The sequence below is a fragment of the Ovis canadensis genome, chromosome 7 (genome assembly GCF_042477335.2).
Source record: "Ovis canadensis isolate MfBH-ARS-UI-01 breed Bighorn chromosome 7, ARS-UI_OviCan_v2, whole genome shotgun sequence".
Classification (NCBI taxonomy): domain Eukaryota; kingdom Metazoa; phylum Chordata; class Mammalia; order Artiodactyla; family Bovidae; genus Ovis; species Ovis canadensis.
In genome coordinates, this window is record NC_091251.1 from 91,652,133 (window position 1) to 91,672,359 (window position 20,227).

General features: G+C 53.3%; 1 protein-coding gene across 4 annotated transcripts in view; it reads left to right on the plus strand.

Annotated features, from left to right (window-relative positions):
- The window catches only part of PLEKHD1 (pleckstrin homology and coiled-coil domain containing D1), a 32,589-nt gene extending 14,638 nt beyond the window's left edge, over positions 1-17,951 (plus strand). For 2 of the 4 annotated variants that reach the window (XM_069595137.1, XM_069595138.1), the window contains 12 exons: positions 1,082-1,175; positions 1,473-1,562; positions 1,781-1,857; positions 2,703-2,794; positions 4,019-4,071; positions 10,447-10,541; positions 12,205-12,298; positions 13,756-13,934; positions 14,426-14,558; positions 14,930-15,074; positions 15,367-15,516; positions 15,816-17,951. In XM_069595137.1, coding sequence (XP_069451238.1) covers positions 1,082-1,175; positions 1,473-1,562; positions 1,781-1,857; positions 2,703-2,794; positions 4,019-4,071; positions 10,447-10,541; positions 12,205-12,298; positions 13,756-13,934; positions 14,426-14,558; positions 14,930-15,074; positions 15,367-15,516; positions 15,816-15,985 — 1,372 coding nt within the window. In that variant the 3' untranslated portion in view covers positions 15,986-17,951. The remainder of the gene's footprint in view (positions 1-1,081; positions 1,176-1,472; positions 1,563-1,780; positions 1,858-2,702; positions 2,795-4,018; positions 4,072-10,446; positions 10,542-12,204; positions 12,299-13,755; positions 13,935-14,425; positions 14,559-14,929; positions 15,075-15,366; positions 15,517-15,815) is intronic. The other 2 variants (XR_011258007.1, XM_069595139.1) reach the window with 2 other exon arrangements.
- Positions 17,952-20,227: the final 2,276 nt, after the last annotated feature.

The following is a 20,227-nucleotide window of genomic DNA, read 5'->3' on the forward strand; positions in this document are numbered from 1 at the left end:
ATGTTTTGTAGCATTTGATGATTTCCATGGTGTAAATATTCCCACTCTGACTGATATCAGCTACCGGTATGATGTCACTGGACTCGGAGCAGGGGAGAGTCGTGCTGTTGGCCCTCTGAGCGGTGTTTCCAGCTCCCCTAGTCCCGTGGCTCCAACAGTGCCATTAGCAGCTGCCCCAGGAGGATGGAGCTACCACTCTGGGCTCTCAGGTCCAACTGGATCTTCTGGTGTCTTATCTAGTCATCAGTCCTGTGAGAGTCCCCTGGGTGGATGCAAGAGCTCCGCCTGTGGGCATCAAAGTCAGAAAGCACCAAGGGCCTAGAGATCCCAAAGTGAAAGTGTTAGTTGCTCAGTCGTGTCTGACTCTTTGCAACCTCATGGACTGTAGCCCGCCAGGCTCCTCCATCCATGGGATTCTCCAGGCGAAAATACTGGAGTGGGTAGCCATTCCATTCCCCAGGAGATTTTCCCGACCCAGGGATCGAACCCACATCTCCTGCATTGGAGGTGGATTCCTTACTGTCTGTGTCACCAGGAAAGCCCTAAGTTAGCCCCAGGGCCCAGAAAGGAGGGCTTGGAACATCTAAGACCAAAGGCAATGCAGGTGTCACATGTAGGCTGCAGGCCTGGCCTCACCAGCCTGGTACCCACGTGCCATTTGATTGCCAGTCTTCAAGATCACTTGTCAAAAGACCCACTTTGGAACTGTGTGTCCTCCAGCCCTTCTTCTGCCCCTCCTGGGGTAGACTCACAGGGCTGAAGGTACCTGAGGGGAAGGACCACAGATACCCCCCTGTGCCAAAGGTGGCGGCTCGGCGGCTGAAGGGGCCAGCTGTGGAGGCTGCCTGTGGGCCTCCCACTTCTGCTTGTCCACTGGTATGAGGGTGGGCTGCCTGTTGGAGGGGGGCTGGCCAACTGAGGACTTTGCCTGGATGTGGCACGTGAGTTGGCAAGGATGAGTCTGCGTAGTGTCCTCATGGGCTCCCCACATGAGCACAGATGCCCCAAGGGTGCTCTTGTTGTCCCGAGAAACCTCACCCCTTCTCTCCTGTTTGCCCCTCCTCCCCACCACCCACCATAGGTTTTTCATCATCAAAGAGAGCTTCCTTCTTTACTACTCTGAGAGCGAAAAAAAGAGCTTTGAAACCAATAAATACTTCAATATCCATCCCAAGGTGAGGGGCCTCTCCCCAGGGCACAGTGCTGGAGGGCCCAGTGGGAGCAACAGGGGGCGGTATCCTCTGAGGGGAGGGTGCTCTCTGTTGTCTTGCCCTGGTCCCACAGCAAGTCTTTGTGGGGGTTGCACAAACCACCCTGGCCCCCTCCCAGGCTGTGTCCCTCTAGGAGAGTTCTGGTCTGGCTTCTAGCCTCAAGCCTTTAGCAACACCTGGATATTGGCTGAAGGCTCCCAGAGGCCTTCGGTGACCTGGGCTGGGTGGGGGGTGGGGGCCATTGTCCTGGTTCTTTCTCAGGGTGTCATCCCTCTGGGCGGCTGCCTGGTGGAGGCCAAGGAAGAGCCCAGCATGCCCTATGCCATGAAAATCTCCCACCAGGATTTCCACGTGAGTAAGGCTCTCTGCTTGGCCTGGGCTCCGCAGGGACAGAGCAGATTCCCTGGGACCCCAGGCTCCCCAGGGGCATCCCCTCCAGTGGGTTGGCCTGGGAAGAGTGTCAATAACTCGGGGACATGGGTGAGAACGCAGAGCAGGCCTACAGAGGCTGAGTGGTGGCGCCCGGGGTGGCTCCTCTCAGACACACCTGTGTCTTTTCTTCCTGGCAGGGGACCATCTTGCTGGCCGCTGAGTCGGAGTTTGAGCAGACCCAGTGGCTGGAGATGCTGCAGGAGTCTGGGAAGGTGTAAGTGCACCTGGGCAGGGAGGGGGGCAGTCTGAGGGTCTGGAAGGGGAAAGTGTGGGCTGAGCCAACCCTGACCTCCCTGCCTCTCGATTGGGATCCTGGTGGGCACAGAGACACCCTGGGAGAGGGCAGGGTGGGGAGCACAGGGCTGCGGGGAGCTGGTTTGTGTGGGGAGTGGAGACAGACCAGATTTAGAGCATCTTTGGGGAGTCTTCTAAGTGAGATTCGAGCAAAGTGAGCTTTGCTTGTTTAGAGTTACAGGGAGCAGATGTGGACACCATTTGTCTCCCACTCTCGGGAGCAAATCCAGTGTCACTAGGAGAAGTTGGCAGCCTCCTGACACCCATTCCATCTCCCCAGGCCCTAAGTTAATCGTAGCACAGACCAGTGGTTTGCAGATGAGAGCCCAGGTGCAGAAACCTCCAGCCCGGCACAGCCCATTTGCACACAGACCCCGTCTCGGCCTCCGCCTATTCGTGGTGGGCTGTGCTTTCAGTTCCACAGATAATTCTGAGTGGTGCCCTGGGCCAGGCCTTGTGGCAGTGGTGGGCGTTCAGTGGTCTAGAAAGCAGCCCAGGAAGCAATCTCTTTCCTGCTTCCAAAGTGCTATTGGCCCAGCCTCCGGTGGCCCACTTTGCAGCCTGGGCCAGCCTCCGGGGACTGCAATGGATCGATGCTGGTGGCATGCCCAGAGTCACGGGGACCAGGGTGGGTGCGGCTGGGATTCTGGGTAGAAAGGATGATGAGGATGTGCTATGCACATTCTCTTTCTCCTCCGGCCTTCTGTTTTAACAGTTGTGTGTGTCTTCCTCTTCTCTCCTGTTCCATCTGCCCTTCCTCCCCAGGACTTGGAAGAATGCCCAGCTGGGAGAAGCCATGATCAAAAGCCTGGAGGCCCAGGGGCTGCAGTTGGCCAAGGAGAAGCAGGAGTATTTAGGTTGGCTGAGGGATGGGCTGCAAACAGGCTCTCTGGTGATAGCATTTCAGGGCCAGGGGCTGCAGCCCAAGATTTGGTGCAGGACTGAGGGAGCATGTCTTGGGTAGGGGTTTAGCAGGCTCCGAGGAGCTGGAGACCCCACCCTCCCCAGAGCCCGGGGGGCTGTATGGCATAATACGAGTCCTCTGGGTCAGCATGACAGGAGGCAGGAGAGCCTAGTGGTTAGGATCCTGAGCTCTGGACGCAGCTTTGTCATTTATCCATCAGCTGTGTGGATCTTTAGGGAGCTCATCTTAAGCCTCAGTTTCCTCACCCTTAAACTGGAGAGAAAACTAGCCCCCAACTTTTAGAGGCGATAGAAATGCCTAGAAACACTTATGTCAGGTGTGCAGCAAGGGCCCCACAAATGGAGAGGATGTTGCCCCCAGACCCCAGTTCTCACCCTCAACCCTCTTTAAGGCTCTAGGCCTATGTGCCCCTGATTGGCTAGTGGCTGTTGTTGTTCAGTTGTTAAGTTGGGTCTGACACTTTGAGGCCTCATGGACAGCAGCATGCCATGGACTGCAGCGCGCCAGTCTTCCCTGTACTTGACTGTCTCACGGAGTTTGCTCAAACTCTTGTCCATTGAGTAGGTGATGCCATGCAACCATCTCATCCTCTGTTGCCCCCTTCTCTTCCTACCCTCAATTCTTCCCGGCATCAGGGTCTTTTCCAACGAGGTTAGCTGGTAGGCATGCTCTGTTTGAGAAAGAAGACAGTAAGTCTGGGAGGTTGGTCCTTTGCCTGGGACCCTCTCCCTTACTGCCTCCTTAAACATGTGGGGACCAGAGCACTGACTCCCCTTTGCCTGCTCTAGACACCCTCTGCCCCCAGGACCTGCCTTGCCTCACTAGCCAGACATCAGTGCAAAGGTTAACAGCACGCCGGGGTGCAGAGACCCACTTGAGCTTCCAAAATGAGCTGTCGTTGTTTTGTGAACGTACAATGCGAGGTCATTGCCAGGAGAGGAGGGCAGCAGATCAGGCCAGCACAGAGTTTGCAGCCCCAGGAGCTGGCCCCTCCTGGCCCCTCAGTGGCTCCCCTGGCTGGCCCCGGGGCCAACAGTACCAACCTCATCCTTGGAAGGAGCTGGGGGCAATGGAGGCGTGACCCCTGAGGCAGTGACCCCTCAGGACTGGATCTGCAGTGAGCATCTCGTGAGAGTGTGTATGCTTGCTTTGGCAGACAAACTGATGGAAGAGACCGAAGAACTCTGCCTTCAGAGGGAGCAGAGAGAGGTAGGGGCACATTGGGGCCAGTCCCCACCGCCTCCCGCTCTGTGGGCCTTTTCAGAGCCGCTGTGCACTGACCCATGTTCCTAGCATTAGGGAAGGGTGTAGGGGAGACGAGTTCCCAGACAACCTGCTGGGAAATCAGACAGGCAGAGCAGGGAAGCCACTGGGATGACAGTGCTTGGGACTTGCTGTCGCTTTTTGGCAAGAAGTGTGTTTCTCGTTACCAATCCCCGGGGAGGAAAATAATAAAGAGCCATTCAGAAATTTTATAAGCTGTGTCAGGAGGCAACTAGCTTCTTGTCACTACTGATATTCACAGGAGGATGAGGTGGCCTTTTTCATCCAGAGGGACTTCTGGCCCCATAAAGGTGACTGGGTTAGAAGATATCAGAGGTTCCTTCATCCTCTAAATGTTAACAGACAAGTTTTAAGGAGGCCAAGCATTGGCCAGAGGCAGCCTGTGGGGTGAAGGAGACCCTTGCCTCATATGAAGGCCAGGGCTGCTGAAGTCCACACTATTTGGGATCTCCATGAAGCCCTGGGCCTTGCCTGTTCTGAGTCAGGAAGGGCAGGGTAGGGTAGTGGTTATCAGTGCTGACTTGAAGCCAGGCTGCCTGTGTCTGGATTGGACCTTCACTGCTTCTGACTGTGTGACCTTGGGCAAGTTACCCCGTCTCTCTGAACATTAATAGCCCTATGTGAAAAATGGGGATAATAATAGAACCCACCTTATTAGGTATGTTTTGAGGATTAAGTGAGATGTGATATGTAAAGTGCTTAGCACAGAGTACATGCTTAATGAACATATGTGTTTGTTAGTATTACAGTCGTTACCTGTGAGTCTATCCTACAACTGAACTGCCTGAGCTCCAAGCCGCAGAGTGGCATGCCCCGGCACACCACAGAGGGAGGGCCTGATTTAGTCCATTTCTCTTTGCCTGGTTGCTGTTGCTTATCTCTCCCAGGCAAGTTCAGGGCTGGGCTCAGTGCCTGCTTCTCTGCCTTGATTCTCACAAACCTCTCACCCTTCCCAACCACCCTCCCTGGGCTTGGGAACAGACCTGACAGGCAAGAAGCATATCGCTGGGAAAAAAAAGAAGCAGCCCCACGGCACTGTTGCACCCTGAATACTGCTGGGGCCTTTCAGAGTACCTGGCCTAGGATGGGCGCTCGATAATGCTGTGGAATGACTTAATATTTTTAATTCTTATAATTTTACATTGCATCTTGATTTTTAACCAGTAGGATGGTACCCCCATTTTTCTTCTTCCAAAATGTTATCAGATATTCTCACCCATTTTTTCTTCCAGCTGGACTTCAGTGTCATTTTGTCAATTACAAAAACCCAACCAACCAAACAAACAGAGAAGGCAATCTGCTGAGGATTTTTGTGAGGATCGCACGGATTTGAGGATTGGCATGGTGACGGCATTGAGCCTTCTCCCCCCAGCCACATGTGGGCCCCCAGGATCAGGCTCTCAAATGGGTCCCTCCTGTATTAGAGTGTGGGCATTTTCTTTTGACCGTTCTGTACATTTTGAGAAGTGAGACGGGGTAGATTGTCAGCAACTTAAAGGCAGGTAATTTAGGAAGCCAGGGGATGGGATGGAGTGACAGATACAGCCACTGGCAGGGGGAGACAGACTTATCCATCAGAGAGGCTAAATCTGGGGCAGCAGTCAGCCCGAGGAAAATTTAGACACTCTATCTAGGTCTTTAGCCAGGAAATGAGGCCAGCAGAGACCCACTGCTCACAGGCCTCGCTTAAAGCCCTAGCACGCTGAAGGAGGGAGGCCCGCCAGCTGTGAATTTCCTGGGGTTTAGGTACAAAATGTGAGTGAGACTCACTTGAGTCCAGGTGGTGCCCCGGTGAAGGCTGCCCTGGGCTGGCAGGAGGGAGAGGAGTGTGTTCACGTTCACGTTTCCGGGGCAGCTGTGTGCTCTAGATGGAGACTATAGCTCACTGAGTCATGCTGTCCAGGGTTTCCTTTCTTTGCCTTGTTCATCTATATTATGGATCCACCTGCCCCCTTCGCCTTCCCCATCTGCATCTAGGTCACAGAGATGCTCTGGGAGTGCCTTGCTTGGGCCACTTAGAAAGGCATGTGGTACCCTGGCCCAGTGATAAGTTGAAGATTCTCTGATCTTTAAGAGGTAGTTTGGTTTAAAAGGAGACGCAGGGTCTGGTACCAATCTATCACTGACTGTGGCCGTGGGCACGTTTGCCTCTGTGTTGCTCTGGTAAGAGTGATGACTGTGCCTGGGTGGCTCCCAGGTTGCTGCGGGGCTCACTGAAACAGAGGGCAGGGGGTACTTTGTGGACCGGTAAGGCCCGGGCCAACTGGCGCTGTGTGATAGTGCAGCTCTGACATCCTCCGCATGGTGGAAAGGGCCAGGAACTCAAGGGGCGTGAGCTGAGAGTTCAAAGGGCACCGTCCTGGGCTTTTCTGCCCTGAGATCAGAAGATAATGCCTCTAGGACTTCCCCAGTGGTCCAGTAGTTAATGTTCTGTGCTTTCATTGCAAAGGGCATGGGTTCAATCCCTAGTCCGTGAAGTTCTGCCTGCCGCGTGGTGCAGACAAAATCAAAAGAAAACAATGTTCTGCGTTTCTCCAGAAGACAATGCCCTTCCTTGGACACAGGTCCCTCAGGTGTCCCTGGCTCTGTTGGGCATGGTCCCATCACTCTCATCCCCTGGGGGAGGGCAGCTGGCCTGCCTTCCCTCTTCTGATTGAACTGTGAGAGCTCAATCTTGCACGTGAGCAGGCACATGGGAAATCAGAAATGCCCAGGACCCTTCAGGCAGGGTTCTTGCCTGTGGAGTGCGCCCAGTCAGAACTCAGACTCTTGGAGCTGGAAAGGACCTCTCCCTTTCAGGTGAGACTCTCAGGTGACCTCCCTGATGGGTGTTGATTGTGATTCTGCCACGGGCAGCTTTAGAGGTGAGCTTTGCATTACTGTTCCATTATTTGAAAGCTCTTCTTTCCATGAAACTGCTTTCTACCGACTTCTTTCCAACCTCATACTTTGGCAACTTAAATAAGTCCAACAGTCACTGACAGGCGCATGATGTGGTGGACGAAGACTTCAGCTGCTGTGGGTCTCAGCTGACCGCAGCCTGTGGCAGGGGGGCCTCACTCGTGCCATCTTGGGCTGCATGAACAGGAGCTTCTAGCTGCTCCAGGTTTCTAGACTGTGTACCACTCCAGTCAGCACTCAGGCTGCACTGGGACATTGTTTAAGAATCATCTGGATGAAATGGAATTTCCGGTGGGAAAGAAGTGAGCATCCAGGAAGAAGATTCTCTTTCTTTTTGCTCTTTAATATAGACCTTTCCCCCATAATGGTAGAAATCATGCTCTTTGTAGAAAACGTGAAGAAGAAAACAAGTTTTACCTTTAACCCTACAACTCCACAGACAGTTACTGTCAATTCAGCATTTTTCCTTTGTCTTTATTCCTGTAGATTATTCTTATATATATTTTAAACCTAATAGGGTCATGTTAGATACTCAGTTTTATGGGCTTTTTCATGATATCTTTCATTTTACCTTCATTAACACTATACCTTCGGCAATTTTCCAAATCATTCAACATTTTTTGAAAACATTGGTTTTAATGACCAAGCACTGATTCATCATATGTGATGTTCATTAATCTTCTACTTTGGACATCTAGGCTGGTTTCACTATTATAAATTATGCCACAGTGAACATCTTTGTATATAAATCTTGGTCTACTTTTCTAATTATTTCCCTAGGATAGATTCCTATAGGTGGAATTACTGACTCAAAGGGCAAGAACTTTTAGACCTTCTGATGCATATGGCCAACTGCTTTTTAAAAATATGTACCTATTGGCACACCCACAAGCAGTGTATGGACATTTCCATGGGGTTTTAATAATTTACTTTCTCTCATTTTCAATTGTAAAAAGATATCACAGAGTAATAGTAAGTAAAGGGAAATATTTGCAAGTTGGGGTATTGGAAAAATGGGGCTCTCCAGGCCAAGAGGCTGAGACCGTGGGAGGGTGTCCTCCAGTCAGGTCCTATCTGATCTGTTCTGAGGCAGCAAAAGCCAGGTGCCCATCAGAGCCAAGTGCCCTTGTGACTTCTCAGGTCTAAGCCCAGGGATGCGTCCAGCCTGTAACAGCCCTGCCGCAGCAGGTAGAGTCCACCAGAGAGAGAGAGGAAATACGAATCTGAAGCCACATCAAAGTTTATCGTCATTCACAATACCAGCTACTGAGAATGTATGGAAATAGAGGCTTTCAAACTTTTTGAAGCTCTGAACTCTTCTTAGATTAAAAAGAGGGAGGTCTACAAGAATAAAATTTTAAATAAATTTATATTATGTCTGCATGTGGCTGTGTCTACTGCCATCACACACAACCCCAAAATATTAGTGGTATTGAACGGCAAAGGCCTATTTCTCACTCAGCGGCTTGGCTCAGCGGGGGGCTCTGCTCCACGCCTCCTCGCTTGGAGAAGCCCAGGCTCCTGGAAGCTCCACTGTTGGCGGCAGCACTGGCTGACGTGGCAGGGAAGGGAACACAGCGTGTCACGCCCTGTCTGTAAAAGGCGTCTGCCTGGAGGGACACACTTCTGTTCACGTTCCACTGGCCTCGGCCAGGCCCATGGGGCCCCCCAACTTTCACAGGTGGACTGTGGCCATGCAGTGTTCCACGAGGACATCAGAGCCCTGTGAGCAGCCCCAGGGATGACCACTTATGGGCCACACCCAAAATGCCAGTAATAATTAGAAGGGGAAAAAATAGCAACGTTTTGGGTAAGAAGCTGAGGGGTGAAGGACATAGGGTTTGGAATCGGACTCTTCCCTTTCCTTGGATTTTATTCCTTCTCTGATTCTCCTCAAAGCCAAGGGCAATTTCCCCCTATAGGCAGCGCCCCCACCCCCACCAACCTGCCTGTTGGGGTTTGCATTATCCTTGAGAACAAAACCTCTGTCTGGGTGAAAAATGAGGGCGTAATTCAGAACTAGAAGATAAGAGAGTATGTGCATCTAGAAATAATATCCTCCCACAGCATAAAATGTGGAGGAATGAAGCAATTGTCACAAAATGCTTCCAACCACCCTTGGCTTGATGTGTACCCACCAATACTACCTGTTACTGAACCCTGGGAATACAGGTCCCCTGGGGGAGCACCTGCTTGCTGGGAAAATACTTGTGCTTGCCAGCAGACTTGAAGGAACTGGTCCGGTTCCCTGGGTCAGCTAGCCCTGGGCTTTCTGGCTCACCTGTTCCCTTGGGGGTGAGTCCAGGGGAAGCTGCCACCAAAGCTCATTGTTTCCTGGATGCCTTGAGAAAAAGTCTTTATTCTGTGACTTCGGGTTGAGAATGGCTTTTCTTAGTCACTTCTAACAAATGCCACTCCAGAGATCTTGAATGGATATGTACACCCACACATTTCACTCTAGGGCTTGGGGGCCAGCCAACACACCTTAGGGTGTGAGTGACTGGAGCTGCCCAGCAGAGCACACATCTAAAATTATCACAGTATGTTGCAGAATGCTCAGATGCTCACTTGTGTCCAACTCTTTGCAACCCCATGGACTGTAGCCCACAAAGCTCCTCTGTCCATGGGATTTTCCAGGCAAGAATACTGGAATGGGTTGCCATTTTCTTCTCCAGGGGAGCTTCCCAACCCATGGATTGAACCCATGTCTCTTATATCTCCTGCATTAGCAGATTCTTTACCAAACATTCAGTCATAAGACGCCTTCCCAGATGGCGCTGGTGGTAAAGAACCCACCTGCCAATACAGGAGGCTAAGAGACACTAGTTCAATCCCTGGGTGGGGAAGATTCCCTGGAGGAGGGTATGGCAACCCACTCCAGTACTCTTGCCTGGAGAATCCCAGGAACAGAGGAGCCTGGCAGGTTACAGAGCGGTCTGACATAGGGTCACAGAGAGTCTGACATGACTGAAGCAACCTAGGATGCACGCACTCCAGTCATAAGAACTAATGTTGGGATAATTTCTAAACCCTGCCCTCAGCATGCTAAGTGTGTTTTTGTTTCGTTTTGCTTGTTTATTGTTAAAGTTTTTTTTATTGAAGCATAGTTGATTTACAATGTTGTTTTAGTGTTGGGCGTACAACAAAAGTGATTCAATTATATGTCTGTATATATATTCGTTTGTCAAGGGTGTTGTAAATGAGCCCAGCGCATCACAGATCTTGGTTTCACTGAGACTGTGTGTCACTGAGTGGGATCAGGACTCCTCAGGGCTTAATTCTAAGTCTGGTACAGATTGTGCTGAATCCCAGGGTGTCCTCTGGGTTAGAGCGGGGGTTCCTGACCCCATGGCCGCTTTGCTGTCGCTGACTCTTTTCTTCCCCTCTGATTGTCTCCAGGCTCTTGAGCGCCTGAACCAGGTGCTGGAGGCCGAGAAGCAGCAATTTGAGGAGGTGGTGCAGGAGCTGAGGATGGAGCAGGAACAGATCAAGAGGTGGCTGCGGTGCCCTGGTGGGGCAGGGGTAGGGAGAGGAGGGTGCGCCCAGGCTAGGACGTGTAGGACCCATGTGTCCCGCCAGGCTGGTGAGGCCTCCCCCAGGAGATCCTCACTGGTCAGTGACTTAGTTTGGACCCGTCCTCCCAAAGCTCCAGGACTTGGAGGGCCTAAAAAGGCCATAGACCCCACACCAAGGGGTCACTTCTGCCCGGGGGAGTGTGAGACATGGGCAGGTTGCAACCAGACATCCCCACCAGCAGCGAGCCCTTCCTGCTGGGTCACACCTCCCTTACCCCAGGGCGGACAGGACAGTCTGGTCTGGAGGTACCCCTGGCCAAGACCCGCCCCAACATTCCCTGTCTTTTCTGCGCAGTCTCTTCACATTCTGGCTTATGATGCCTGTCCCTTGGGCTTTTTTTTTTTGTCTGTGTATGGTTTGCAAACCCAATTGCACATTGTAATCATCTAAGAGGATTATTAGGGCTTCCCCCATGGCTCGGCAGGTAAAGAATCTGCCTGCAATGCAGGAGACATAGGAGACACAGGTTCGATCCCTGGGTCGGGAAGATCCCCTGGAGGAGGACATGGCAACCCACTCCAGTATCCTTGCCTGAAAAAATCCCAAGGGCAGAGGAGCCTTGTGGACTAACTCCATGGGGTCGCAAGGAGTCAGACACAGCTGAGCAACTAAACAGCACACACAAGAGGATTAATAGAATCTGCTGAAGGTAGAACCCAGAATTCTATACTTTAAAAACTTTTCCGGGTCATTCTGATGCAGTCGACCGTGAACTTGGAGGTAACTTCTCTGGGTACTGTAGGTGGTTTTGGTTGTAGTCACCATCATAACCACTACTGATTATCGGTGATAACCCAGAAGGATATTTTTCTTGTAACACCCTTATAAAAGAAAGTCACTGGACATGTATTTTGGGGCAGAAGAAGCTCAGAGAAACTCATCAGCTAATAGCCAGCTAATTCTGGAAGTAATACTTCCATAATTCTGCCAGATCCTGGAATGGAAGATAAGTCTCCTCCCTTGAGGATCTGGTTGGGAAAACCAGACTCACACCCAGGAAATATCAATAATACTTCCCATAATGTACAAACAGGTGCTCAGAGGCGTAGCACAGACTCCCTGTTTTATAGGAATTAAGATATATGTGTGATCCCTGTGGGCTTCAACAGGTTAGATTGAGCTGGGCCTTAAGGGGTGGTAGGAGTTTGAAAACCAGGCAGAAAGGAAAAACATCTCAAGCAAGGGGAAGGGGACCCAGGCTTATTAAAATAGCAGCAAGGAGTTTGTCACCCCAGAGAAGGGCCTCGGCCACGTCCCATGTCAAGGTGAGTAGGTTCTAGCAAGAGTTGTCCTGGGAAGACAGGGAGTGAGGCTTTTGTTTCTCCAGCTGTCCTCTCTGCCCTTGGAGTGGCCTTGGATTTACTCTGACAGGTTCCTGTGTATCTGGAGCAGGTGACTTCAGCCTCACTTGGCCAGGATCCCCTTCATTCAGCCCAGGGCCCCTACAGCTGCTGGCAGGACCCAGCCATGTGAGGAACTGGCCTTCAGAGAGCCCTCTGAGCCATACAGAGAGGTGTGGTGGAAGCCGCAACGGAGCTAGGAGGGGTGGGCACTGCCATACCCTGCCTTCTGTCCCCACAGGGAGCTTGAGCTGACTGCAAGATGCCTCAAGGGCGTGGAGCAAGAGAAAAAGGAGCTGCGACACTTCACAGAGTCCTTACAGAAGACGCTGGAGGTGAGGGGCCCCTGGCAGGCTGGTTGCCTGGAAGGAGGCAGGCTGGTTGGTTGGGCCACACGATGCAGTTTTTTTTCCAACAGTGTTTCTCTAGAGGGTTATCTGCAAGGAAAACAGAGCCTGAAGGGGCGCTGATCTAAAGGGTCTCATCTCTGTGGACCATTGGGAACTCCAGCCAACACATGAGGCCCAAAGCAGGACCCAGAAGGGCAAATCCAAGTTTGCCTTTACGGTGACTATGGCCTTAAGAAATCCACCATCTTCAGTGCTTATATTTTTACACCAGATGGAGGACTGATTAGGGAGGGGGGCAGGGTCACCCACCGCTTCCTTCCTGTGACTCATTCACTTAGCTGCTCCAGGGTGACATTGAGCAGGAGGGAAAATCCATTTGATTCCCCAGAAATTGTGAGGGAGGAGGAGTTGGCATGTGCCAAGGAAAGAGTGCAAACACTTTAGCACGGCCAAGTGCCCGCTCCGGCCCCAGCCTCTGCTCCCCTCCTGTCCCCTCTCCCCTGCTGCCCCTCCCAGCACCATGATATCCCAACCCGAGCTTCAGACCACTGAGCACACGTGCCCCCAGGAAGCCATGCCTTTCATCCTCCCCATCCTTGCCCACACTGTTCCTTCTGCCCAGGCTGAGCTCCGCCCTCTTCTCTGCCTGGAGGTTGCTCTCATCCTTCTAAGACTCAGTCTGAGTATCACCTTAGTCAAGCCTCCCTGACTGTTCTAGGGGAGGGATTTGCTCTGAGCTCTGGGCCCACAGCACTTAGTGCATCTCTGAATGCACCTAACAGGTGAGGTTGTGTTTTCCAAAGGTGGGCATCACTAGATTGCATCTTAAGGTCCCTCCAAGTCCAGTGCCTCGAGTGAGCCTGGGATGTTGTGGGGGATCGTGATGGTTACAAAATTTGAGACTTGTAGACTGCAAGGTTTCTATTTTCCCTTGACTGATGGGGCTTCGTCAGTGGCATCTTTCATTTATCTGTCCCTGTCCCACATCACAGGAGGTGGTTCTTATGGGTAGTTTCAACTCCAGAATTTCTGAGCAGTACAAGATCCCAGTCTGATAAGTGGGAAGAATGTCTAAGTCTGCTTTGGGCTGGTTCCTGGTAGGTGTTTTTCACATGAGCCCAACACACTCCCTCACTTGTCCCTGGAGGAACAAGCACCCAGAACCTCGTGGCGCCCTTGGGCCTTGGGTCCCCATTGTAGTAGGTGTCGCGTCCCCTGGAAGCCATGCTGGGCTTTCCCCTGACTCCCTCGATGGAGGAGTAGCCTTGCCTCAGTGGGAGGAGGGAGATCCTAGTTGACCTTTTACCTCAAGGGATGAATAGACATTTTAAGTGTCCCTCAGAGGATTAAGTAAGGAGGGCCTCACTGGCCAGAACTGCAAGGCAGGTGAAGGCAGAGAATCTGACTTAGGCTGCTTCACTTCCTTTCCTCCCTCATGCCAGGAGCTCTCCATAGAGAAGAAGAAAACCCTGGAGATGCTGGAGGAGAATGAGAACCAGCTGCAGACGCTGGCCAATCAGAGCGAGCAGCCGCCTCCCAGCGGGGGTCTCCATAGCAACCTGAGGCAGATCGAGGAGAAGATGCAACAGCTCTTGGAGGAGAAGCTCCTGGCGGAGAAGCGGTGAGGGAGCCCAGAAGCCCTGGGCCCACGGGCAGCTTTCCTTGAACAGGACACGTGGGCCCTTGGGTTCCGGTTGGCCTTGATCTGATGGATCACTCACTTCCTTTTGCCTAGGTCTCAGGTTCCCCACCAGGCAAGTGGGAAGCAATCCTTCACTATCCTAAGCTAACTTGAAATGATGTGAGTCATTAGGGCTGTCTAATAGACAGGCTGGACAGGTCCTCCCAGCTGCTTTTTACTGATGAGTCTGCGGCTTGGAGGACCTTCCTGAGCTCACAGAACTAGCAAGACCTGGACCCAGGACTCCTTGCACTGACCACATCACTCCCATTACCATCGGGGTGGGGGGACAGGACCCAGCCCAGCTCTGGGGCTCACCAAGCAGGGTCTCTGGGTTTCTCTAGCCAGCTCCCTGCACAGGAGCCACCCTCTTACCGGATGCCCCATTGGCAAGTGGGGCCCTGAGTGAGCGCCTCTCCCCGGGGGGGCAGGATGAAGGAGAATGAGGAGCGCTCCAGGGCCCTGGAGGAGGAGCGGGAGTTCTACTCCAGCCAGTCCCAGGCTCTGCAAAACTCGCTGCAGGAGCTGACGGTGGAGAAGCAGCAGGCTGAGCGCGAGCTCAAGGTGCTGGGTCACTGGGAGCGTTTGGTGCTCGGGGTGGGGGGGCCCTCCTCACATCCCTGCCCTCATCAGGCAACTTCCTGAATTATCCCTGCCAATCTGACCAGCTAGGCGTGGGCAGTGCAGCCGCCCTGAGACGAAGCCTGCCTGCGTTGTGCGGCATCATTACAGACACCTGCCCAGTGCAGGGGCTGAGTCCAGGCCATCGGGTGGAGGGCATAAGACACCAAGCAGAACGCGATAGCTGCCATTCAAGTCTGGAGGCAAGAAAGCCCACTTGAGCCAGGGGTGATCAGAGAAGGTTCCCAGAGGACTGGCAGCTGCCCTCCCCACCACACCAGGACCCACTTCCCTCTCCTCGCCTCTGCCCTTAGGCTGAGGTGAAGGTCCGCATGGACCTGGAGAGGCGTCTGCGGGAGGCAGAAGGGGCCTTGCGAAGCCTGGAGCAAGGGCTCAACTCCAAGGTGCGGAACAAGGAGAAGGAGGAGAGGATGCGGGCTGACGTGAGCCACCTGAAGAGTAAGCCCTGCCCTCGGTACCAGCCCAGCCCCAGAGCTCTGCACGGCCGTCCAGGCCAGTGTGGATGGAGTTTCTGCTCCAGATGCCCTGCCTTCGGGCATGCTCTCGGCATGGCTGCCTTTGGCTCTTGGATCTGGGGCGGGGGTAGCAAAGCCTGTGTTTCTTCCCCCTTCAGCAGGTGACTCTGATCTTCCAAAGGATGGGGTTGGGGTATTTCCCTCTGGAGCCCACCAGGATCCTGGGAAGGGGAGGGTAGCCGGGAGGGGAGGTTGCAGTGGAAATGTGGCCGCAGGGTTCTTTGAAGAGTGTATCCGGAATGCGGAACTGGAGGCCAAGATGCCGGTCATCATGAAGAACTCGGTGTACATCCACAAGGCGGCCACTCGCCGCATCAAGAGCTGCCGCTTCCACCGGCGCCGGTCCAGCACCTCCTGGAACGACGGTGGGTGTGGCAACCCCTGGGCACCAGTGGGCGGGATGCTCATGGGCTGTCAGTGACAATGGGCAAGAAGAAGGCAGGGTGGGGAGGCTGACCCAGCCCTGAAGTCAGCCAGTGTGGCCTGAGCCCTTGTGGCCCCAGCCTTGGGCTTCCCCCAGGGTCACAGGAGCCCATGAACCAGCATGGGGACGATGGGGAGCAGGGGGGTGGGGCGGGGCGGGGCTGGGGGTTGGGGACAGGGCTGTGTCCCAGTGGCAGGAAGGCTGTTCACGGCCAGGCCCCTGGGGCCACCATCTCCCCAGTGAAGCCGTCCCAGTCCTTCATGACCTCCCAGCTGGAAGCCGACAACATGGAGGAGCTGAAGGAGGTGGCCAAGCGGCTCAGCAGGGACCAGCGCTTCCGAGAGTCCATCTACCACATCATGGCCACGCAGTCTGGAGCCCCCTCCGCGCTTCCCCGGGGTGGAAAGTGATGGGCACCCCTCCCCTGGCGCCCCAAGGCCTTCCTCACTGGGGGCAGAGGGGTGGCAGGGGGAGGCCTAACTCCCCCCACTTCCTCTCTGCCAGAGCTCCACCTGGGGGGGCCAGCCTCACCCTCAGAGGACAGGGTTGCCACCCCGTCCCCCCACCCCAGATCCTACCCTTGTGTCCAGGCCAGGCCTGTGCAGGCTCAAGCTGGGTGCCACCTGGTAAAGTGAAGGAGGGGCTGATGGTGTGGAGAGACTTTTCTGACTAGGGGAGTGGGGTGGGCAGGGCCCATGGCCCCCTGTAAAGCACCCTCTCCCCTTCTCTGACTCTGCCACCCTCCTTGACCCTGGCTTTCCCAGGGTTTCCAGCCCTCCTTTGGCTTCTGACACCCTCTGTCAAGGCCCCTTCTGTCGACCACACTGTGGGGGAGAGAAGAAAGAGGCCCGGCGCCCTTCTGGGCTGGTAGCCCGCCAGTCTCCACGGGCCCCTTTCCTGGGGGCCCTGGCTGTGGGGCTGCTCACTCACTCCCTCCTCAGGTGAGCTCCCCCACCTGCAGCCTCGGCACCCTCGAGGAAGACTTGACTCCCCCCGACCCCCACATCCCTCGCATATGTGTCCTGAGGGCCCTGGGCCGGAGCTGCAGCAACAGCCGTGCTGAAGTCTACCCCAGAGGACAGGTAGCAAGTCAGGGAGCAGAGGCAGGTGGCCAGGATCCTGCAACATCCACTCCCGGTCAGGCGGGCAGGCGGCTCCCTTGGCCAGCCGCCGAGGCCCAGCTGGTCAGCGGGGTCCCGGAGCTCTCCCTCTCAGCTGCCCCCGCTCGGATCACCTTGCCTCCTTCTCCCTGCAGAAGCTTTACCCCATGCAACTGCCACCGCGAGCCCTGGAAGATGGGGGCTTGGGCCTGTAAGAAGGCTTGCAGCTGTTGGTTGGCCCAGTGTCATCAGGGGTGAAGCTGGAACATCCGTCTGCAGCTTTTGTGGGAGACACTGCCCTCCAGGGGGCACTGAGGACTGCGTGTCCCTCATTCATGGACAGACCGTCTGCCTGGCATCCTCTCCGGCAGGGCCTTCTGTCCCAAACTGCCTGAGTCTGTTAGCCTCTCCCCAAAAGGAGTCCCCATGGGGTCAGGGTGCCCAGGGATGCTGGTGGCATTGAAGGTGCTGATCCGCCGCTGCTCAGAAAACGGAGCCGAGTCGGAGAGGTGGACAAATGGCTGCAGGGCAGGGGCCTGCGGCCTGCTCTGTGGGGAAAGGAACGGTACTGACTCAAAACACGGGCGTGTCTACTGCTAGCCCAGTCCAGGCCAGGAGTGCTGCCTTGCTGTGCTGTCAGGGCTGCCGGAGAAACAAACCTTAATGGTCCCTTCTCCGTGGTAGGCGGGCTTCAACCAGTCTCTTCCAAGCCTAGGTGGAAGCAGAGGAGCAAGAGTTTCAGAGTCAATGCATCTGAAAGGCGTGAGTCTCCATGTAAAAGCTTTAAACATGTAGGAACCTGCACAAACCTGGAACCCATTGATCTATCATGTGTGCGAGACGGACTTTGAAATGAGGACGGTTTATCAACCGAGATGACTATTTTATTCTTTGTTTTTAAAGAATCAAGTTAATAATGGTTTGCTCTTGGAGAGAGATTTTTCAAATGCACTTCCCCGCCTGGGCAAACCATTAACCAGAGAGGAAAGTGCTCTTTCATGCATATTCAGCAACCTCTAATTTTTTTCCTCCTAGCTCACCTTGTACTTTCCATGCCTCAGGCAAGTTTGGGTTATCTTCAAACAACTGATCAATCCACACGTATTCATTTGTTAAAAACTTACTCTGTACCTAGCACTGTAAATAGAAAGAGAATAACACCTCTATGTGAAAATATGTAGGGGTAAAAATTACTGGAAATATATTGATCTGATTTTTTTTTACAAAAACGAAACCCTATTTCGTTGGTCGATTAAAAGCGTTTCCTGCAGTGTCACTCGCATTGTGGTAATTGCTAAAGAGATGTTGCCCCCTGCAGGCTAAATGTGGAATTACGGAACTGCCTGCTTGTGGTCATTTAAACGCACGTGTCCGACATGGCACCCCACTCCAGTACTCTTGCCTGGAAAATCCCATGGACGGAGGAGCCTGGTAGGCTGCAGTCCATGGGGTCGCTACAAGTCGCGGACACAACTGAGCGACTTCACTTTCACTTTTCACTTTCATGCATTGGAGGAAGAAATGGCAACCCACTCCAGTGTTCTTGCCTGGAGAATCCCAGGGACGTCAGAGCCTGGTGGGCTGCCGTCCATGGGGTCGCACAGAGAAGGGCACGACTGAAGCGACTTAGCAGTAGCAGCAGCAGTCCTACTTAGGAGGAAGGTTGCACCTCCAGGGAGTGACTTCTTAATAAATAACAAAAATCTTTGTTCCCTTCATGAGGTTCTGGTCGCCGCTATGTAACAAGGACTGTCAGCCGGATTTTCTTTTCTTTTTTTTCTTAATTTTTATTTTTTGTAACACCAAAAACATTTTGTATTGGGGTATAGCTGATTAACAGGCTTCCCTGGTAGTTACCCACTCCAGTATTCATGGGCTTCCCTGATGGCTCAGAAGATAAAGAATCTACCTGCAAGGTGGGAGACCTGGGTTCGATCCCTGGGTTAGGAAGATTCCCCTGGAGGAGGGCATAGCAACCCACTCCAGTAGTCTTGCCTGGAGAGAGTCCCCATGGACAAAACTTGGCGGGCTGCAGTCTGTGGGGTCTCAGAGAGTCGGGCACAACTGAGTGACTAAACACAGCCCATAGCTGATTAGCAATGTGGTGGTAGTTTCAGGTGGACAGCGAAGGACTCAGCCATACGTATACATGTGTCCAAAACCCCGCTCCCATCCAGGCTGTCAACCAGGTTTTCTTCTGACTTGAGCACGGACAGAAGGGACAGAGATGACTGCTCCCGTGGGAACAGCCTCAGGCAGGTGAAGGGTAACTCATGTTGGTGTCCCTACTGGAAACAGACCCTTTTACCTGCTCTGATGGGGAGAGATTTATGGTTTTGTTTTGCATCATGTAAGGGAGGGCGAGAAATGGTGATAACTGGATTCTCCTCCTATTTGATTTATTCCCTCACTAGGGATGGATGAGCTATCATCATACCCCTTTTTGAAATGTAATTTTACTTATTTGTGTCGTTTTGGCTGTGCTGGGTCTTCGTTGCTGCGAGCACTTTCTCTAGCTGCTGAGAGCACTTTCTCTAGTTGCTGAGAGCAAGGGTTCCTAGTTGCGGTGCACAGATTTCTCATTTCAGTGGCTTCTCTTGTTGTGGAGCGTGGGTTCTAGGGTGCATGGGCTTCAGTTATCGCAGCATGTGGGCTCAATAGTTGTGATTCTTGGGCTCTAGATCACAGACCCAATAGTAGTGGCACATGGGCCTGTTCTGTGCTATGTGGGATCCTCCCGAATCAGGGATCAAACCCATGTCTCCTGCATTGGCAAGCAGACTCCCCCCACTGAGCTGCCAGGGAAGCCCCATCGTAGCCCTTTATGTGCTGTTTCCCAGCGTATTTATTAAGGACCCCCTTTTTGCTGTTGTGGGCTTCCCTGACAGCTCAGTTAGTAAAGAATCCGCCTGCAGTGCAGGAGACCCCAGTTCAATTCCTGGGTCAGGAAGATTTGCTGGAGAAGGCATAGGCTACCTACTCTAGTATTCTCGGACTTCCTTTGTGGCTTAGCTGGTAAAGAATCCACCTGCAAAGTGGGAGACCTGGGTTCGATCCCTGGGTTGGGAAGATCCCCTGGAGAAGGGAAAGGCGACCCACTCCAATATTCTGGCCTGGAGAATTCCATGGACTGTATAGTCCAAGGGGTCACAAACAGTCAGACACGACTGAGCAACTTTCACTTTCACTTTTGCTGTTACACGTGTTCCAGTTTGGACAGTAATGCCATGGTCATCCTAGACCTTAGTGCTTTTCCCTAGGAAGATGTTAGTAGGTGAGGCAAGAGATCTCTAAAACACCTGGGCTCTGACCGAGCCTCTGGGAAGTACCCCCTGCCTGAATCACTGACAGCTCCTGGAGCCCCCATGGTCCAGCCCTGGCCTTTGGGCAGCCCTGACTCACTGCAGCTTCCCTGCCTGATCATCAAGTGTCACCCAGAGATAAAACCATAGGACACACAGAATGCTGGACTGCACCGAAATGTGGGTGGCAGTTGTAGGTAGAATTCACCACAAGGGGAGGGAGTTTATTAAGACCTCCTACCCCCAGGAT